At 41.1% G+C, this 21,730-nt stretch overlaps 1 protein-coding gene across 5 annotated transcripts in view; it reads left to right on the top strand.

Annotated features, from left to right (window-relative positions):
• ARHGAP26 (Rho GTPase activating protein 26) overlaps positions 1 to 21,730 on the top strand; it is a 443,756-nt gene that overhangs the window by 353,607 nt on the left and 68,419 nt on the right. For all 5 annotated transcript variants that reach the window (XM_036281726.1, XM_036281724.1, XM_036281725.1 and 2 more), the window contains exon 20: positions 12,209 to 12,362. In XM_036281726.1, the coding sequence (XP_036137619.1) occupies positions 12,209 to 12,362 (154 nt within the window). The remainder of the gene's footprint in view (positions 1 to 12,208; positions 12,363 to 21,730) is intronic.

The raw sequence follows: 21,730 nt of genomic DNA, 5'->3' as shown, positions 1-21,730 counted from the left end.
GATTGGCTTCCTTTTGGACAATAACCTGTGTTCCTCTTGAAAATCGGGCTTGGGTCATTCTCACTGTGGTGTCCATGTGGCCTGGGCCCCTCCACATGTACCAGCAAATACTTGGAACAGGCTTGGCCACACCCACACCTGCCACGAACAAGACATCGGGCTGTGGATTGATGTGCTTCTCAGGTTTCCAGGAGAGTCACGGTCACCTAACGTTTTGTACAAACGTGTACAGTGCAGATTGGGACAGATCAGACAGTACTGCTAAATTCTTCTAAGTGTAAAATAGTGCTGAGCTTATGATTAGCCCGAAGCAGAGGCAGCCTTGGAACAGGTCTAGAAGCATATTCTGGGAGCATGTAAGAAAGAAGACGGGGATTAGGAGAAAATCAATTAGATCTTTGCCCAAGATTAACTTTATCACACAGGCAGGGGACGAAAGTTAAGAATGTGTGAAAGCAGACCTGCCTAAGCTGTGGAACAAGCTCTGTCCCTGTCTGCAGATGGTGGAAGGGAGGATGGGAGATGGGAAGAGGGTGAAGCAATACCTCTTTCCTCCAAATGTTAATAAATGCCAACTGAAATCTCCACATGCTCGAATGTTTCTGGGGTGCTTAGCTTTTTTCCCCGAGAAAAAAGCATTTCAAAAGAAGCATTTTCATTGAAAAGTAGATAGATATGTGTAGGTGAATATACTTTTTTTAAAACTTTGTTGTTGAATATATTACAGATATCCCTCTTCCCTCCCTTCCCCCCTTTGACCCCTCCTCCTCAATCCTACCCCTCCTCCTGCTTTCCCCACACTATTGTCTGTGTCTATTGGTTATGCATATATGCATATAAGTTCTTTGATTTTTCTCTTCCTACCCCACCTCCCCTCTTCCCTTTGAAGTTCATCAGTCTAACAACCAATTTGTACTTCCTAATCCCTTCATCTTTTCCACCAAACTCCCCTCCCATCTGGCAACCAACAAAAAGTTCTCTGTATCTATGAGTCTGTTTCTGTTCTGCTTGCTCATTTTGTTTGTAAATTCAGTTGTTGATAGATATGTATTTATTGCCAATTTATTGTTCATATTTTTTTATCTTCTTCAAGAAGACCCTTCAACATTTCATATAATACTGGTTTGGTAGTGATGAACTGCTCTAGGTTTTTCTTATCTGGGAAACTCTTTATATGGCCATCGATTATAAATGATAGCTTTGCAGGATAGAGTAACCTTGGTTGTAGGTCCTTGCTTCTCATCACTTAAATGTTTCTTGCCACTCCTTCCTGGTCTGCAATGTTTCTTTTGAGAAATCGGCTAACAGCCTTATGGGAGCTCCGTTGTAGGTAACTAACTGCTTTTCTCCTACTGCTTTTAAGATTTTATCCTTGTCTTTAACCTTTTGCATTTTGATGATGATGATGTGTCTTGCTGTGGACCTCTTTGTGTTCATCTTGTTTGGAACTCTCTGTGCTACCTGGACTCGTATGTCTGTTTCCTTCACCAAGTTAAGGAAATTTTCTGTCATTATTTTTTCAAATAGGTTTTCAAATTAGAAGGAGAAGAGAGAGAGTGAATATACTTTTTAATAATCTGTTTCAGAAACCCCTTTTTTTTTCTAGGAAACTAGAATGATATCCAAGCTGGCTTAGAAAGCACCATAGAAGGTGTGGGTGAGTTGATGCTGTGAGGAAGGCTGGACCAGGAGCTGGGAGGTTCTATTGGCACTCGCCCCACCCATCAGTGTTAGATGAGCAGGTGACAGTGCACCCTAAAGTCTTCACACACCTTACTCTTCCCTTTGTCTGGTCTATGGACAAAGATAGAAGACTGCTTTATCAAAGCACTTTGCCGAGTTTACTCTTTGGAATTAAAATGTAGATAAAGATCCTGCAGCTGATTTGTAGGGAAAATTGTATTTTCTTAATGTGTATTATAATACATACTAATAATTTTATAGTCAATGCTAATGATGTTTTTCAGTATGAGGCCTCTTTCTATACCTAACTCTGTACTTCCCAAACTTGAATCATTTGCATAAACCTTCATTTACTCTTTGGGCCATAACCACACAATTCATACACTCTTGTTTGTTTAATATATGTCCTTAAATTGATTTTAAAGCAACTAACTTCTTTACATGGCCTATTCCTACTCCGTAAAATCTTTAAAAACATGAGTTTGATAGTGTCACTGTTCTATTCCCTAATATGCAGTAAAATAAATATGTAACCATTAAGATAAAGATTGTTCATCTACATCCAACCTCAGAATCATCTTGTGTCCTGCCTGTGGAATGTGGACTATGGTTTGGAGTCCACAGACCATACTCTAAATTTTTGACAGACTCAGATCCTTGATCCTAAAGTAAATATACAAACTCGGGTTTCTTTTGTTCAGTTGACTAGAATTGGGTTCAGATATCGTTAGGTTATCTAGGTTAAAAAATCCTTCACCATTTGTCTATCAGTTTCATGCTATAACACCTTGTTCAGGTGTGATGTAACCTTACCTTTCTTCAGATGCTTGCCACAGAGCAAATATCTTACTAGAGGGATTGTGCTTGTGTGGAGACACACACACACACACACACACACACACACACACACTACACCTACACATACCTCTTCTCTACTTTTAAACTTGGCACATGATATTTTTCAGAACCTCATTTCCTCTTATCTCTTTTTAATCCAATGATACTTTTCCTCCTCGTTGATATACTCGCAGTTTACTATTTTCCTTGTATTTCATTGGTCAGACCTCTCTTCAGTCCCTAGTTGAGATGATTAACGGGCCTGAAACTCCCAGAGTAGTTCGCTTGGGTATTTCCATTTCAGAGGCTCCAATTGTTGACGATCAGCACACATTTTTCTCCCACCTCTCTGCAGTGCCAACACTTCTGGCCTGAGATTGTTGCCTCCCTCTTCCTGGAGAGGAAGCTCCTGAAAGGCACCTTTTGAGGTCATAGGCTCAGTCCTTTGTCTTTGCATCTGCACTTCAGGCTCATGGAAATACCTGCCCTGTTAGTTGATGTTCGGGATGTGTCTTATTTTCCAGCAGGATTTTTTCCTTCTGTGTAGGTAGACCAGTTTTATGTCCAGGCACTTGTATAAGACTCTTCCACTTTAATCTATGAGTGGTAGCAGGGTCTTCTCCAAGCAGGTTTTTTTTTTCCTCTAAAAATAAAGCTCTCTTTATGATGACAGTGGTCTCTTCCCATAATAGGGAGCTGGATACTTTCTCATTCTCTGTTCAGAGACTCCCATCAGTCACCAGGCAGCATGTGGCCCCTCACAGATAATCAGTGTGTGGTGGAAGTCAGGCTAGGAATGAAATGAAATGTGATTAAAACTTTGTGGACAAGAACAAAGGGACTGATTTAGGAAACATCCTAGCTACAAATGCAAATCGTCTGGAAACCACTGAATATTTTAGTGAAGAGGGGACTAGATATCCAAGTTGTCTGTAGCTGGTCAAGGAATATTTTCTGAAAGGGGGAAATTTGAGAAAGATGCTAAAGGAAATGAGAATCACAGTCTGGCCCCAAAAGACAGAAGGGCAATCTATGATGTTTAACAAAGAGAGCATAGAGACAGCCTTTCTGTAAGTAATAGGAGGTAGCTCTTGTTGCTAGAACTGAGGAGAGGACTAGGGAAAGATACATTCCCAACTTGAACTTGGAAACCATTTTTCCATAGAAACTGACTTTTTGTTTACCTATGTTTAATATATATGGCTACATAATTTATCAACTGGTTTCTTGTGTTAGGCGCTGTACATAGCAACATCTCATTTAATCTTTACAGTGGGTGACACAGGTCCTGTCCCTATTTTACACTTGGAGATTGAAAATAACATTTATATTAAATAATGTACTCAGGCTCACACAGCAACCAAGTAGTAGATTTGAACTCAAAGCTGCACCATTAACCAGTCATTTTTCTCTCTTCCAGTTCCACCTTGTGGGATTGTTCTGAAAGAGACATGGTTCACTGTGCTTTTGTGACCTAGTCTGCAAACCCAACCTGATCACCAAGGGAAAACTGCTTTCACCTTCACTTTTGAACCTCCAGTGTAAACTTTCTTTCAATGAGCTCAGGGATCTGCCCGGAAAGAACTGAGGAACTGGTGTGGAAAGATAAATGGATGCATTTGATAAAGAACCTTGAGGCTAAGCTAAATTAGAACCTCATTCAATGAAAACAATAATAAAAATAAAAATAAAAAATGATTATAGCTCACCTAATGTGCTGAGCAGCCTGCTAAGTCCATTATTATCTCATCTTATCCTCACAATTGATAATCACCCCATGAGTAGGTGCTCATTATCTACATTTTACACCCAGGTAAACTGAGGCTTGAGAGGTCAGGCAGTCAGGAGGACTTTGTACCCAGGGGATCTCCCTTCCCCATGCTATGTTGTCTCCAAAAGGATACGTCTGTCAGTTCTTGACCTACAGACCTTGCTAGACTGAGTTACAGAAGCTATAGAAGCCATCTGCCCCAGCCCCCAGCGCTGCCTTGGGGCAGCTGAGCCATATTGAGTGGATTCCTCAGTATGTGGACCGTCAGGCAGCAGCCACACAACAGCCGCCCCTCCTGATCTAGCACCAACTATGTAGGTTTTTCAGCTGTGCACCAGACGAATGGTAGCAAAGGAGATTACTGTTTAATCTCTAAGTTTCCTCGTAGGTACATCATACAGCAGAAATTGGACTGGTATGTGTAGGTGAAAGGTACTGACACAATTATACTTTTTCTGGACAACTGTAGAAGACAGAACCAGAAAGATTAGAGGGAACTAGCAACCAGGTCTTGTACCTTTTAGATTTCTTCTAAGATGTTGCAAGGGGACATTTATCACTTACGTTGTCCAAGATTTTTAGTACATGCACCAAGTTGTTGAAATGTATTTATTGGAACAGTGGTTCTTAGACTTGGGTGTGCATTAGAATCATGTAAGGAGCTTGTTCAAAATACAGATGCCTGCTCTGGACGGTTTTGCTCAATAGTTAGAGCGTCGGCCCAAGGACCAAAGAGTCACAGGTTCGATTCTGGTCAAGGGCACATAGCTCGGTTGCGTTTCGGTCCCCAGCCCTGTTCGGGGTGGTGTGGGAGGCAGCCAGTCGAAGTGTCTCTCTCATGTCAATGTGTGTCTGTCTCTCTCTCTCACACCTATCTGAAGATAAATGGAAAAATATCCTTGGATGAGGATTTAAAAAAAAAAATACAGATGCCTGGATTGCTTCCTGGTACGTTCTGAATCCGGTCTTGGCTCTACAGCTCAGGCATCTGTATTTCAAAAGCCCCTGGCAGTGCTGCTGCCAGCTGCAGCTAAAGGAGCACTGGCTTGGGAGAGGGGGACCATCAAGGTTTCTTGTCTTCTGTCATTACCAGAACATCTCTTTGACGGTCTGCTGGGATTTGGGACAGCCTGGCGTGGTGATTGAAAGCAGGAGCTCTGCGGCCCAACTGCATTGTTTCCATGCCTCCTTGACTCTGAGACCTGGAGTACATTACTTTTCCTGTTCTGAACCTCCATTTTTCTCATCTGTAAAATCCATCACTAGTAATAGCTGTCTTGGAGGGAAATTACCGTGATTAAGTGAAACAGTGCATGTACAGTACTTGACACCGGGCCTAGAACATAGTAAGCACCTAATAAACATTAGCTACGATTACGATGATTATCATCAAGCTATAGCTTTACCTTGCATTTGACTAAGAAAGAATCCCCCCTCTGGAGCCTGCAGATTCCCAGGGAGAGACCCACATGGAAAGGTAACGCAGAGTCTCCCTGGCCTCAGCGAGAGCCCGTTTGATACTTGAGTGCAAATACATCAGCAGTCTGGGATGAGTTGTACAGTGTTGATGGGGATGGGAATGGATTCTTGAGCTTCGTTTTACAGGGATCATGTTAACTAGCTGCGGGGATTATAACTCTGATGGATTCTTTTAGTTCACTTAATTCGTCCTGGAGCCTCTCCCAGGCGGGCCCAGTGAGAGGTTGAGAATTTAGCTCTTTTACTTCTCATATGTATCTTCCTTGTTGAAAAATCACTGGGAATTCATACTATTTAAAGTCTTACATAATGCCTCTCTCCGGGCAGGCAGAGCTGCAATATGTACCTTTTCTCAGGCTGCCTTTGCAGATGCTGGACACACCTGTTTGTCTTGGCAGGTGACATGTTTATCCACATGGATTCCTATTGTCACACAGGCTGTAAGGTGTAATGTGGCTCTTGGTTTAATTATGTGTGGTTATCATGTGTGACTGAAAACCACAGAGTTGATGTGTCCATTAAAAAATGATGCTGTGGAAAACTAATGGCAGGAAAAAAGTTCAAGATAGATCATTAAATGGAAAAAGCACGTTCTAGGCTCAGATCTCTGGCATTATCACTAAGTGAATAAAACAGGTAGCACGTTAGGTATGATGGTATACCACTTTGTTATAAAATATATATATATGTGTCCCTATGTATAGAAAAACCAACTGGATATTGACATACCAAAATACATATAGGATTCTGTACTTTCTAAATTAATTAGTTTTACCTTACTGAAAACAAAATGTTCTAATTGTACATTTCAGTTACTGTTTCAAACCCATTTTTCAATGGGTCATGGTATTAAAAATAAGTAACTTTATCATTTTCTTCTTTCTAATGAGCAATAGGATAAGCAGTCTGTATGTGCACTCCCTCAGATATTGAGGAACTATAGATTAAAATAACAGTGTCTTGACTCAAAAGTAAGTTCTTAGGTAGAAAAGAGCACTAAGTTGTGAGTAGGAGAGTATCCATTTAACTCTCATTCAGCTCTCTATTCATCCATTGATGAGAGTAGAGGCTCATTCATATGTTATGGTTTTTGAAATGCTGTTGTTTCAGGGCTGGGCATCCCCACTATACCTCCAGGTCCCATTGCCTAAATCTGTTCCGTCCTGGCCCAGCCACAGTGACTTCCCCATTCTATCTTGAAATCTGGTTTTATTGGCATTCTTTCCCTTTGCAAAGAGAAGGGTTATTCTGAGCACCATATGGAGAGAATAATTCAGTCAGTCCACACAGGGTCAAAATTGGTGGTTTTGCTGAAAACAACCTGCCATAAGTTGTAGCATCATATACTGTGTCCTATGGTCAAAACGATTGACCAGACTTTTCACTTATGAACTCACTGTTTAGCCCAGTCACAGCCCAAACTACTTTTTTAAGATGATTTTTTAAAATATTGCCCAAACTGTATTCATGTGTTCCAACACATTGCCCAAACTGCTTTTTAAGATTATTTTTATCATAGGGACTGAGGCTGGGTCAGCAGGAAATCAGACCACCTCAGATTTTATTGTGGCTTGGCAAGCCATTATTATCAAAAGCAAAGTTACAGGGAAACAAAATTGCTTCAGAAAGTCTGATTCTAAGCTTCCCGTGGACTTGGGTGTTTCCCAGAGATGGTAAACTCTGAAATTGCTGTGCACTCATCATTTTTTATTGCAAAATTCATTAAGCTGCCACGCTATTATCATCCTATCTTGTCAAGATGATACATTGCAGACTTCATTGCAAAATTTTAACAAGCCAGGAGAAAGTACACCTCTCTCCCCACTGCAATACAGAAAAGCCTTTGAGTATTTTGCTTTTGCTTTAATATATTTTGCATAAAGCCCTGGGTCTCTACAGAACTTCCGTCTGTCTGGCAATTCCCTTTCTCCCTGTTTTTGATCCTGTTGAAAGAGAGTTCCCTCCTTCAGGCTCTGCAATGTATCATGGGATGCTGTTAAGAAAGTCAGCTTCCCTCTTGTTTTTGACAACTAGTCTCAGACATCAAGAAAGGATGAAATGATACCCTATATTCTGACAGACATCCATACATGGTGGGAAATATACCCCAAAGTGATGTCGAAGGTCTGTGTTTCATATTTATTCTTCAGCTCTGTGTGTTCAGTAGACCAGACGTGTTCAGGCCTGCCGAGACGTGTGAATTTGGCTTAGCTCTGCGTGTGCATTCCTGGCCTTGCCTTTGGGTTCTGTGGTAAACAGAGACCCTGCCTCTTGTGTGTGATGGGGTTGTCATTTAGAGTGAGCAGGAGTCACTTGGTAAATATGGAAAGTGAAGTAGCTTAGCTCCCAGATTTCCATGGCAACCCCCAGAACAAGTACAATATCACCAAAATTACTCTGTGGCTTTCTTTTTTTAGTTGCAGTGATTTTGTTGCATACGCATGTTTTTCCGCTCCTGATTTGTACAAAAAACACTGCCCACTCTAACCAGGACTTTGTTTTCAAGGACATTAGTGGTCCCTGTCTGAAACACCTGAAAAATTCAGTCTCACAAAACTGCCTTTTTTCTGTGCTAGGAAAACACATTTTGATTGTTTATTGTTGCCTTATATTTATTATTTAGCTTATACTTATTCATGGAGCTTTAGCAAATGCTGTGCATGGACTAGGCAGGAATGGATGAGCTGATGCTGACCTCACAGGTCACTGTAACAGATGCTGATGTATTTTACTTGAGCAGACATGCCCCAGCCCTTGAGTAGTTTTTATTTTTAAGGACCAACTCCACAACCAATTTGTCACTCCTCATAGAACATATTTGTTCATGAAAACATCCAATGCATTACCCATACATGTTTACAATTATTTGAAGATTGATTTGGTATCAGTTCCTTGTTTCTGGGCTCTTTTCAGCAACTAATGTGAAGAGAGATTCTTGTTGACAAACATGTCTGAGGAAGGCAAACATTTTCTCTGGCTTCCATCAGTTTAGGAATACTCCTGAGTTGTGGGCATTTTTTTCTCTTTTGGTCATTTAAACGGATCTCTGTGATCTTGGTGATTTGACTCATAACTGGTTGTTGTTTTTCTTTTCCAGTCCAGTACTCTGTAATTTTTTTCTTCGGCAATGTAATTGCCATCAGTCCTTCTTGTATCTTCTTATGAGGATGCAGAGCTGATCTGAATCATCAGTGACTCAAAGAAGTCAGCTTGCTCATATTTGAACGACTTGGTTTATTTTATTTTTATTGTTTAAAAGTCATTTAGGCTGCCTATACTCAGTATGTTTTTCTGTCAGGGGCAAGGACTCATTTGCCCACCTGACAAACATCCTCCTGGTTTGGGTGACATTACTGAATCATTTTCTCTTTATTTCTTAATCCATTCCAAATGCTTTAGAATTGGTTTCTGTAGAGTTTGCCATAACTACTAAAACATTTGATTTTACTTGCTCCCCTGTCTCTGGAATAATCCCCAGTAAAGACTTTCAGCATTTCAGCTTAGAAGTATCCAGCTAGAAGTTGTCAGTCTCATTACTTGAGGTCTCACATCAAATAAAACCGTGATGGTCTGGCAGTGAGAGAGAGCCAGATTTCTAGTTTTCTCTATCACATGAGAGACCAGTAGAGAAGATGCCTTTTAGCATGCATATTTGGCTGTCTTGGCTGCAAAACTATGAAATCTTATGATTAGTTATTTATTTTCTTCTTGGACAATGGTCTTTTCTCTAATCTTTTGTTTTTGTTATAGGTTATAACATATGTGAATGGTACTAGATATCTAAATACAAGTCAAAATAGAACCTCAAAAAAGAATTTATTTCTTCAAAAAAAATTCTGATGTCCTTCAGTAAAGGGAATACTAGGAATCCTCAAGCTCAGTTTGGGGGTAGCCACCTGTTTTAGTCTATTGACTTTTCTAGTCCAGGGAGGGTGAAGTTCTCATTTTCTACCCCATCCTCACTCCCTTGTGGGTTTACTTCAGACACATATCATGTTCCATATGTAGTAGCCTTCCTTGTTAGATCATGGAGAATCCCAGTCAATAAAACTGTAATAGTAGATGTGTTCTTAAAATCTTTACCTAAGTGTAGTTTTCAGAATCAAATCTTTTTATGAGCATTAGGATTCTGATAAAATATTTTATAAAGCAAAGCATCTTTATATAATGGATTTTTCTGTTGTGATTTCAAAGTTTTATCTGTCAAATATCCAATCTTAGGTTGCTCATAATCTACCAAAGAAGGTAAACATATAAACAAATAAATATGTGCAAGTTAATAAGTACACTAGTATGCATCTGAATAAAATACCAAGGAATTAATTTAAGGGTCTGCTAGCTGAGTACTGTGTTTGCTACTCAGTAGGTACTCAATAAACATTCACTGAATAAATGAAAATTGAAGAAGAAAGTATCATCTCAGATACTCTTTTTCTAATAGATAGTAAGGCAGAAAAAAAGTCCTGATAATATTTTAGAAAAACCAATACACTTTTAGCAAGATACTGTTTTTAATTTATAGAGTCATAACCTTCTCATTGATAAGTCAAGTCACAATAGAAATATGAGCTACAATTATACTCTTCTATTTCCTATGAATTCAGAGAATTATGTCATCCAAACCTGGCCTCAAACTAGAATGAATAAAACTATTAATCTCTCCTCCCATAAAAGGCAGAAAATATCTCCACTGAACACTAAAGAAGTGTCATCTTTATTCCCCTTTTTCACATGGTGGTCTTGGGCTCCTCCTCATCTTGCATAAATCTTGATATGAGTATTTGGTGCAAAGGAAAATTTCACTTACACTGATTCATACTGAGAAGTGGCAAATCCATTCTCTTGATGATCCCCTAATGATGTAATTTTAGAGTTGTTTTTCTTCCCACTAGCAAGTTCCCATTTGCAGGCCCTATTAGTCGGCCTACATCTTGGCTCAATGTAATTCTTTTGGTTTCTCTTTCTTTGTTGTTTCTGTTTGGAGTTGAAGCTCTTAAAATATGAATAGTTCTACATCTCGGGAATCAACTTTAAAATCTACTTTTTTCAAAATCTTAGAGTTCAGGAAACTCCTAATAGCATCATGGGGTTTTTAACTCTTCTGTAGGACTTTATACATGACATTGAGAATTTGCCAAGCTATTAGGGTTCATTGGAGTACGCGTGTGTATAACATAAATATTAATCTAATATTCACATTAATTAATATTAATTAAGCTCATTTCATAAGTATAATATACTTTTTAGGGACATGACTAATGCAAAAGGAAAAGTATTTTTTATCATGACATCACCCCATTTATTGCCTAAAGACACCTGAGTTCAAATGTCAACCTTTAAACTACCATGTCAACGAGCCTAGTCTGTCTCCTTAGGCATATGGTACATCTCTGGTTCATTTAAAAAAGGTCGGGTAACGATTAACCCAGATATGATTCTTGATAAGTGAATTGATTGCTCAAACCTCAGAAATGACATTCTAAATCTCCACTGTTTTGCTACAGCAGTGGTACCTGCGTCATTTAACTAAATCAACCAAAAATGTTTTCTTCAGGCTATGGTTCCAAGTTTTTAAAGATGGTAAGAAACAGAAAGTTGTTTTCTTGGAGCAGTGTTCTGAACAGCATATAATCCCAGTTGGTCCTCATGATAGCTCACACTCCCCATTGTATTGATGCATTAGCCAAGAAACAGAGAGAGTGAAAATTGTCCGAGGCCATACTACCAGTCAGGGTGGAGCCTTGAAGAAAACTCAGGTTTCTCTCTCCTGGCCTGGTAGTGTTCTCCAAGCATTAATATGACTGCTTGGAGCATGGATTCAGATTTTTATATGCAAACTTACATATCTATTTATCAAAGAACTAACTTGAAACTAAACATCAATTACATAGAACTAAAGCTGCCCAGAGGGAATGTCAGGAATTTAGACTGCAGAGTCACAAGGAAGTAGATGACCAAATAGTAGAATTTCATGGTGATGTGCTACAGAGGTAGGCTGTGGCCTGGGCAATTTAGACAATATTGGGGAGAGGAGTGTTTGAATAAAAGGTGAATGTCACAGAAACCAAGGGGATCTGGTTGAAAGAAAGGGCTGTATGAAGGCTGCTCTGTGTTCTGACCATCTGCCAGTCAAAAGACACAACTTACGTGCAGTGGTAGAGCCACTCTTAGGAAAAAGGCTGGTCAAATTAAAGGGAGGAAGGGGAGTATGCCCCATCAAGTAAAGAATGGGTTTTGCTCTAAAATTTCAAGTCACTTATTCCCCTTTGACTTCCTTTCCCACTTATAATTCTTATCCTTTCCTATGTCCTATTTTTAGCTTCATTGGGCCCAGAGATCTCAATGAAATCTCAATATTTGTAAATTTTTATATATGTGGGAACAGACTATCCCTATGGAATAATATTAATGTGGGGCTATGGCCTTCTTTTTCCCCAGAGGAACAAAGAAACAGCATCATTAACTCCAGTTTGGAATCTGTCGTCTCATCAAATGCAAACAGCATCCTTAATTCTAGCAGCAGCTTACAGCCCAACATGAACTCCAGTGACCCAGACCTGGATGTGCTCAAACCCACTCGGCCCAACTCACTGTAAGTATGATGTTCGCTTACCTGCCACAGCAGGCCCTTGGTCAACCGTTCTTCCCAGAATTTGCTCTCAGGCCCATTCTGACTTTGAGCACTGTCCTATGAACATGATTTAAACTTCCCTAAACTTGGAGCTTGGCTAGTTTGTTATGGGTCAATCATTATTTGTAACATACTGCTTCTTGTCCTTGGTGATCTATGATTTACCATCCTGCTGAGATGGCTTTGGTGATGGCTATTGCCTGTGCTGGCTGCTGGGCATGAAGAGCTATTTCTTTTGGCTTTACGAACATCCAGTCCCTGTAGTAGCTCAGTAGATCACTAGCCAAGTCTGTTTCTTTCATTCATGTTGTCTTGGTTTCCCTTCCCCCTGACTATGTTGAGAATGTTCAGTTCCAGAATAAAGAGCGCCCCCTAGTAGGCCTTTGAGTCTTCAGATCCTCCAACCTTAGCGTGACTGAGATCACATACCAGAAACTATAAAAGAGAAGCACCATTATTCCTTCCTTCTTGGATATGGAGCACCCCTAACAGCCAAGACAGGCAGTTTTGGAGTTACTTGTCCAAACCTCCACAGAAATGAGATCTATTCTGTTAGGGCCAGAAAGTCCTCCCTTGTGGTTTCATCCCACATTGCTTAGCATGCTTCCTCGGACCACCCTATAAATCGTGTCAACTAGAGCCTTTGCGGAAAGAATGTGAGGCCATGACCAGAACAGCTGGACTTTCAGGCTGCAGTTGTATAAGACCCAGGAAAGGCAGAGTTGACTTCGCCTTTCTCTAGTGAAAATAGTTTGTGGTTCAGCCACAGATTGCTTTCAGGGCCGTTGTTTCACTTGGCGAGGCACCGGGAGAGCAGAGCCTTTTCCTGCCCCCTCTGTGTTGTGGTTTCACGAACAAACACACCTTGGCGTTCTACCTCTTTAAGATATTTACAGATGTGCAAAATGGGTCCAACAGTTTTTGTCTCAGAAGAGACTAAGGGATATTAAGGTTTGGGAGGAAAAATGACTCTAAAATGGACTTAAGAGGTAATTATACAGAAAATGCAGTAACAGTGTTTGAAGAAATCATACGTTAAGCCAGTCAGCTCACATTTTAGTTGTTGGCTTTAAATTCTACCTTGATATTCAGGAAGTTAAATGACTTACCTGTTATTTGGTCATGTTTGTTCACCAAGAAGTGGACCCATGCCTTAAAAGCTCAAAATAATTTAACTTGTTCAGGTTATGGGCAGTGCGTTCCTCTGGTTCCCCATGGCTGGTCTTGCTCATGTGCCTGTGGCTTTCTCAGGTGCTCCTAGATATTGAGGAGATTCTAGTTTGTTTTTTCCCCATTTTGTTCAATCTCTGTACCTACTAGTGGCTGAAGTGATTTGTTGCTCAGCCTGAGCAAGGTTGAATTTCTAGCCCAGGTTGCTTAACATCTTCTGATTCTAGCCGCAATACCAAGTAGTAGTCTTTAATCTTTGCTTTCAGCAGCTGAGAGCTGGGAGCCCCCTGAATTGCTGCTGAGTACAGTGTGTCCAAAGAGGCTGCTTCAGCAGCTAAGTAGAAAGTGGGGTGGAGAGGAGTATGCCTTTTAAACAGGTCCTGGATAGAGGAGGCTTGGGCTTTTAATTTTTCAGTTGTCTAGTGATTTGTTTTACAAAAAACACTGCGGGGTGACTCCATCCGGTTCATGCCATCCAGGAGACTGTTCCCTGCATGCTGCAGATTTGTGGGGGCAGCTTTCCCAGGGAAGGGAGGGTGGATGCCAGGAACAGTTCTACTACCCATTTTTCTTTGGAGGAGGATTAGAGGTAGGAGTATGTTTCCAACAGGACTGGGGTCCTTCCAAGCTGTGTGAAGATCTGACTGACACCTGTGAGTCCTGAGCTCATGGAAGGCTGTTCCAGAGGCAGAGGAGTCAGGTGTCAGCGCTGACACCCGAGTCTGCCACGCCCTGAGTGAGGGCCAGGCAGAGGTCCTGCAGGCTCTGCACTGGCTTCTGGGACATTTCTGACACCCAGGGCATAGAGATGCTGTCCTCCAGTTTGTGCCTCCCCACTGTTTTCTGCCTAGGATTTGCCTGAGTGGGCCATGGGCACAAGCTGGGTAGTCTTGGCAAACAGAAATCACAGTACACTCCCTGAGAAAATGGATTCTGTGAAGTCTGTCAGCACACTGAGCTGTGGTGATTGGGCTCAGTTACAACCACTGGGACCAGTGGGTCTCAGCCTCAGTTTTGAACCCTTTCATTCCCTCCAGTGTTGTTCACTGTGAAGTGCACAGAAGTCCTTGAATGGGAACGTGTAATGATGCAAATGCAAACACAACACAAAATCAGGGATGGGGGATTACCATTAGCTCAACTACTAATTGGGCCTAAGGTGGGAAACTAGTCACCAGAAAACTGTCTGTTCTTTTTATTTTATTCATTTGTTTTTTCATTATTTTTATAATGACTGGAATGGTCACCATGACCGTGTAACAATCATAATGAAAGAAACACATTGTGACTCAGCACCCTTTGGTACTTCAGAGCCTACATTTTGCTGTATCATTGGTAAATGTTTGCTAATTATCCAAGGAGATCAGGGCCCTCTTGTTTGTGTGGGCATAATACTAAGTCAGGATCAAAATTAGAGATGCCACCAATCTAGCCATGCCAGGGCAAGGCTGCAGGGTTGAAATCTTTAGCAGGTCCTCAGCTAGACCTCCTGAAGATCAAAGGATACTTGGTAAGCCAGGACCAAAGTCCAGCTAGTCTAAAATGTCAGCAAGTATTGCTTACCTACTTTGTGCCCAGGTCTATGCTAAGCTACCTTGAGTAAATGAGAAAAAGATTCCTGGCTTCCCAAGAGTTTACAGTCTGACTAAGGAGGAAAGACAGTGGTATATGGCAGTGCTGATTGTTAAATATATTTAGAGTTCAGCAACTATTAACTGAGTATCTGCTGAGTACACGCACCAGTCAAAGTATAGGGAAAGGTAGAGTAGACAGAATGTGAGGCAGGCATTAGGTAAGATTATATGGGTGGATGAAGAGCATTCCAGATAAGGGGGATGAGAGAGACAGAGATGATCCAAAATGGAAAAAATACCCTACACATGTGTTAAGGGAGAGGGAACTTGGTTACTCCCCTACCACTACCACCATATATATAATCTCCAACCTTTAAATTCAGGACACTTCTGCCCTGGCCAGTTTGGCTCAGCAGTTGGAGCATCAGCCTGCAGTCCAGAGAGACCCGGGTTCGGTTCCCACTAAGGGCACATACCTCGGTTGCAGTTTGTCCCCAGCCCTGGTTGGTCATGCTGGTGGCAACCACTCAATGTGTTCCTTTCACGTCGATGTTTCTCTCTCTTTCTCTCTCTCTTCCCCTCTCTCTCGTTCCTACTCTATCTGAACAAAAAATGGAAAAGTGTCCTCGGGTGAGGATAAAAAAAAAAATTTCAGGACACTTCTCACAAAAATTCAGATTTCATGCTGGGAATTACCAAAATTCAGATTTCATGCTGGGACAACTAGACATCCACATGCAAAAATTGAATCTAGACACAGACTTTACACCTCTCATACAAATTAGCTCAAAATGGATCGTAGACCTAAATGTAAAACTATAAAATGTCTAGAAGACAGCATAGGTGAAAATCTGGGTGAGCTTGGGTTTGGCAATGAGTATATTGATACACCACCAAAAGCTTAATACATGAAAGAGTAAATTCGTCGGTTGGACTTCATGTAGGTTAAAAACGTCTGTTCTGCAAAAGACACTATTAAGGGAATGAAATGTCAAGTCACAGACTAGGAGAAAATATTTTCTAAAAAAAACAGAACAAAATAGAAACAGAGGCATGGATACATGAAACAGACAGCTGTCAGAGAGGAGGGCAGTTGGGGGGCTGGATGGAAGAAGGTGAAGGGATTAAGCAAAAAATAAAATTAAATATATATATACACACACACATAGACACAGACAACAGTATGGTGATAGCCAGAGGGAAAGAGGTGGTAGGTGGAGGTGAGCAAAGAGGGGTGGGAAATGGGGAGGGAAGGAGACTTTGCTTGGGGGCATGGACATATGATGCAATGTACAGAGGATATTTTGTTGTTGTACACATGAAACCTATATGATTTTGTGAACCAATGTCAACCCAGTAAATTCAGTGAAAAAAAAAATCAATAAAATAAAAAAACAACTCTTAAAAAATCTGATGAAAGACCAGTATCCAGAATATAAAAAGCACTCTTAAAATTCAACAATAAGTGAACAAACAATCCAATTTAAAACTGGACAAAAGATTTAGATAGATACCTCACCAAAGAAGACATACAGATGCAACAAATAAGCATATGAAAAGACGCTCAACATCTTATGTCATTAGGGAATTCCAAATTAAAACAATGAGATATTGCCCTGGCCCGTTTGGTTTAGCAGTTAGAGCATCGGTCCATGGTCCAGAGTGACCCGGGTTCGGTTCCTGCTAAGGGCATGTACCTTGGTTGCGGTTTGTTCCTGGCCCCAGTTGGGGTTGTGCAGGAGGCAGCCACTTGATGTGTCCCTTTCAGTCGATGTTTCTCTCTCTCCCTCTCCTTCTCTCTCCCTCCAACTCTATCTGAACAAAAATGGAAAAATGTCCTCGGGTGAGGATAAAAAACAAAAAAGAACCTACGAATGAATGTATAAATAAGTGGAACAACAAAATGATTCTCTTTCCCTTCCTCTCTCTCTAAAAAAAATTTTGGCTCAGCAGTTAGAGCGTCGGCCTGCGGTCCGGAGAGACCCGGGTTCGGTTCCCGCTAAGGGCGTGTACTTCGGTTGCAGTTTGTCCCCGGCCCTGGTTGGTCGTGCGGTGACAGCCACTCGATGTGTCCCTTCACGTCGATGTTTCTCTCTCTCTCCCTTCCTCTCTCTCCCTCCCACTCTATCTGTAAAAAAAATGGAAAAATATCCTCGGGTGAGGATAAAAAAAAAAAAAAAATTTACTAAAATTACAACATGTTAAAAACAATTTAAACAACAAAAAAGGGAGAGAAAAAAAATAGTATGAGGGCCTCACCCTGTACCTAGGCTCTAATTAAAAAAAAAAAAAAAAAAAAAAAATGAGATATCACGACACACCTGTTAGAATGGCTAAAATTCAAAGTATTGAAATCAAATGCTGGTGAGGTTGTAGAGAAACCAGAACTTATGCATTGCTGGTGGGAATGCAGAATGAGACAGTTCCTTGGAAAGGTAATTTGGCAGTTTCTTACACAACTTAACATAGACTTATCACATGGCACAATCTAGCAGTCACATTCTTAGGTGTTTACAAATGAGTTGAAATCGTATGTCCACATAAAAGCCTGCCCATGCATATTTATAGCAGCTTTATTCATAATTGCCAAAACCTGGAAGCAAGCAAGATGTCCTTCAGTAGGTAAATAGATAAGCAAACTGGGGTACATCCAGACAATGGGATATTATTTAGTGATTAAAGAAATGAGCTATCATGTCATGAAAAGACATGGATGAACCTTAAAGTTATGTTACTAAGTGAAAGAAACCACTCTAAAAAGAGTACAACATGGTATGATGCCAACTATATGCCATTCTGGAAAAGGCAAAACTATAGAGTCAGCAAAAAGATTGTGGATAGTAGATACGAAACATTAGGCGTTTGTCAAAATTCATAAAACCCATGGAACCCAAAGAGCAAATCCTCATGTTGTAAACTATGAACTTTAGTTAATAATAATGTATCAATGTTGGTTCATTGGTTTTAACAAATGTACCACTCTAATGAAAGATGTTATAATAGGGGAAACTTAGGTAGTGAGTATAGGTATATGGAAACCCTGTTATTTTGAGCAATTTTTCTGTAAACCTAAAACTGCCCAAGAAAAATAAAGTCTATTATCTAGATTTCCAGCTTCTTTTCAAAAGTTATAAAATATGACCACACTAAACCCATATGTTACTTAGTAATAGATGACGCTCTACAGTCCCTATCTCCTCACAACTGGCCTGCTTCACTCTTTTATATCTCCTGCCTGTAGGCCTGTAATAGATTCAGTATGGCCAAAGAATCTTAGAAGCCCCTCCCATTAGGAGGAGAAGTCCTTAGATCGAGGCTGGCCTTCACCCTCAAACTTGATTTGGCCAAAAGAATACAGCAGAAGTAACATCATGTGGCTTGCAAGCCCAGGCCACAAGCCTCGTAGCCTTCCATCTCATCCTCTTGGAACCCAGCCACCATGTAATAAAGCTCAGTCTAGCCTCCAAGAGAGAAAAGCCCAGCTGTCCCAGCCTAGCCCAACACACATGCCACCAATCAGTTGAATGTAGCCACATCACATGAGTGAGTCCAGGTAAGACCAACAGAAAAGCTGCCCAATCAACCCACAGATTCATGAGAAATACATACTATATATTGTGGCTGTTTTAAGCTACTGTGTTTGGGCTGGTTTAGTCAGCAATAATTAACGGGCACAATGCCTGTGAGTGTGTGACCTTGGAGTCATGGGCAACTAACTACCTTGGAATGGGGTTGGGCTGCCTGGGGAAGGTAGAAAAGTATGGTAACTTCTCACTGTAGAGTAGTGGCAGCGTGGAGATTAGCCTCTCAATTTTCAGGATCTTCTCTGAAACAAAATAACTCATAAATGAGATTCTAAGAAATTAAGAAGCAAAACAAAATCCATAGCTAATGGCTGAAGCAATGAGAAAGACAGCTTCAACACTGGCATGGAAAGCAGGAAACCCTAGGTAATCCTGGCACCAACTCGTCGATGTTGGTGCCAGTCCTTGGCCCTGAGTGTGCCCATCCCCTCACTCCCTGTGGTGGAAGGAGACTGGCCTGTCGCTAAGAACAGAGCTTGTTCAGTGGATGCTTACAAACGACTGCAGAAGTAAAAGTCACTCTCTCCTCTCACAGTGAATCATAGAGTTGGCACTGTACCACTACTTTCTGGAAGACAGTGATTTTTAAGGAGGAAATAAACAAAAGAAGTCAAGGGACATCCCACTACATAAGATACTGCAGTAATTCCCCAAATTAAAAATGATTAGGTGCATGCTCCAGGGTGGGGGAACCTTTTTTTCTGCCAAAGTCCATTTGGATATTTACAATATCATTCTCGAGCCATACAGAATTATCAACTTAAAAATTAGCCTGCTATGTTTCATAGGTCAGGCTAATTTGGTGAGGCGTGTGATGTTAGCTGGTATTGATTTCAAGGGCCTTATACAGCCCATGGGCCAGACATCTCCCACCCTGCTAGACCACTAGGGTAGGGATGGAAGGGTTTGGTAAGATTGAAAGAAGGTTAGAAGGTTGAGGGATAATTACAGCAACGTGGGGGGGCTCACCTTGGAGTTCTCTTGCCTAAGAGGTCCCTACCCCTAAAAAATAACTCACTGCCCAGTAGCCCCATAAACAAAATGAATTTTTCTCATCCTTTCCACTTAGCACACACATGCGTGCATTTCCAAGTTATTTCTGGTGACCTAAAAGATGTGTGCATGCCAAGCGCCTTCAAATGCTGCCAGAGTCAACCTTCCTCTCCCAGCTTAGTGGCCAGTGAGAGGCGAGAGCACAGTCCCTGGAATTCAGAGGATAAACACGGTCTGCTTCCAGGCAGAGTTGCTTCTCTGAGGCTTCGTTGGCTCCTCTTGACTTTGATGCAGCTGCTCTCGGATGAAATCTGGGCAAAACTTGCCTTCAGAGATACCTCTAAAATTTTACTTATGTTTTACTTATTCAGTCAACATTCATTCTACAAATATTATTTGGACACCTACTGTGTGCCAGGCATTATTCTGAGTGCTGAAGATACAGTATTTTTTTTTTTTAATTGGGGTTTCTTATCTCATTGGTTTTATATTCTAGTAGAGATAGGAGGCAAATCACTAATATGTCAGATATTGCATTCTTCAGCGAAAACTAATGTAGAGTGAAGGAGGTATGGATTTGTAGGGGAAGGAAGCAAGTTGCTTTAGTTCTTTCTGTCTCAGTTTCCTCATCTGTATAATAGGGTAATTGTACCCTCCTCAAAAAGGTGTGAAGGTTAAATGAGATCATTCTTTATCTCATTTGCATGTTTATTACTATGAATGTCAGTTACTAGTAATATTGTTTTGGAGGACCTTCACAGTACCTTTTCTCTTCCTACTCCCTCAGCCCTGGGATGTATTTTTTTGTGTGCAAAAAGATATTCTCACCTGTCTCCATTACTTCCTACCTTGAATCTGGGATGGGAGCTGTCAGTCTGGTCTTAAAGAAGGAACTTCTATAAAGGCAGGTGCTGCCTTACCTTAAACAAAGACCACGCTTGTTCCTGAAAAAATTGGAAACTTCCAGATTCCACAGATACTTGATAAGCTTTATGCATAGCTGTTATTTATTGAGACCAAATGAATCACAAAATGAGTAATATGCATTAGACAAGTGATAATTCACGGCATATTTTAAAAGTAATTTTACCATCTAAGTGCCATTTTATGCCAGAAAGTTATACCCAAGCAGGCAGCTCTAATTTGACTACAATGGTCTCTATGTGTCATCCTTTGGAATGCACGAATTTGAAAGAGGAAGTTTTCCTCTGCGGTTGAATCAGGTTGAATCAGTTTTCGGTGGAGGAGGATCTTTCCTGTTGAGTTGAGGATTCTGTTTCTCACCCACCTCCAAGCAGTAAAGATCTCTTCAGACTGGTTTCCCTGAAAATGTGGTGGCATTCCCCACCTTGGGAAATAACTTGAAAGCATAATCATTTTCACAAGGAATCCATTGCCTTTTTTTTTGTTCCTTCTCTACCCTGTGGTAGCTCCAGCAGCTCATTCACGGTCGTTTCTTGGACAAGCCCGAAAACATGTCTTTGGCACTTACGGCTCCTGGAGCCGCCGCTACACAGCTCCGACAAGCCCCGGCCACGTTCCCTCGACATTTTCAGAGATGGCCACTTATGTGACCCGTATTCTTGTTTTCTGAGTGGCTTCCTGTCAGCTTTTCCGGTTCCCTCGCCAGTCAGGAGCCCAGCTGGCTTCCCTTGGTTGAGGGTGAGGATTCCTGCCTGGTGACCCATCCAATTTTTATTGGATAAATGTGTTCGGTCATTAGTGGTTCTTTTTCATATAAAAATTGCTTGAGGCAGCCCTCACACTTTATGACCCGGCAGGATTTTGTTCCCAGGCCCCAGGGCTGCCAGTGGCACTTGGATCTGTGTAGCCTGTCAGCAGAGGGGGTGTGGGAGGAGGCGGGGACGGTACACAGTTCCGGTGCTTAGCCACATCCCTGTTTTCCAGTACAGTGAAAATCACAAATGAAAAATGTTTTCCTTCTCACACATTATTTCCTTTTCCCCTTTATAAGCTAACATCACATAGTGTGTATATTTTTTAAATT

The sequence above is a fragment of the Molossus molossus genome, unplaced genomic scaffold (assembly GCF_014108415.1).
Source record: "Molossus molossus isolate mMolMol1 unplaced genomic scaffold, mMolMol1.p scaffold_m16_p_4, whole genome shotgun sequence".
NCBI lineage: Eukaryota > Metazoa > Chordata > Mammalia > Chiroptera > Molossidae > Molossus > Molossus molossus.
Note: the sequence above shows the minus strand (reverse complement) of the source record. Positions and strands in the feature narration are given on the sequence as shown.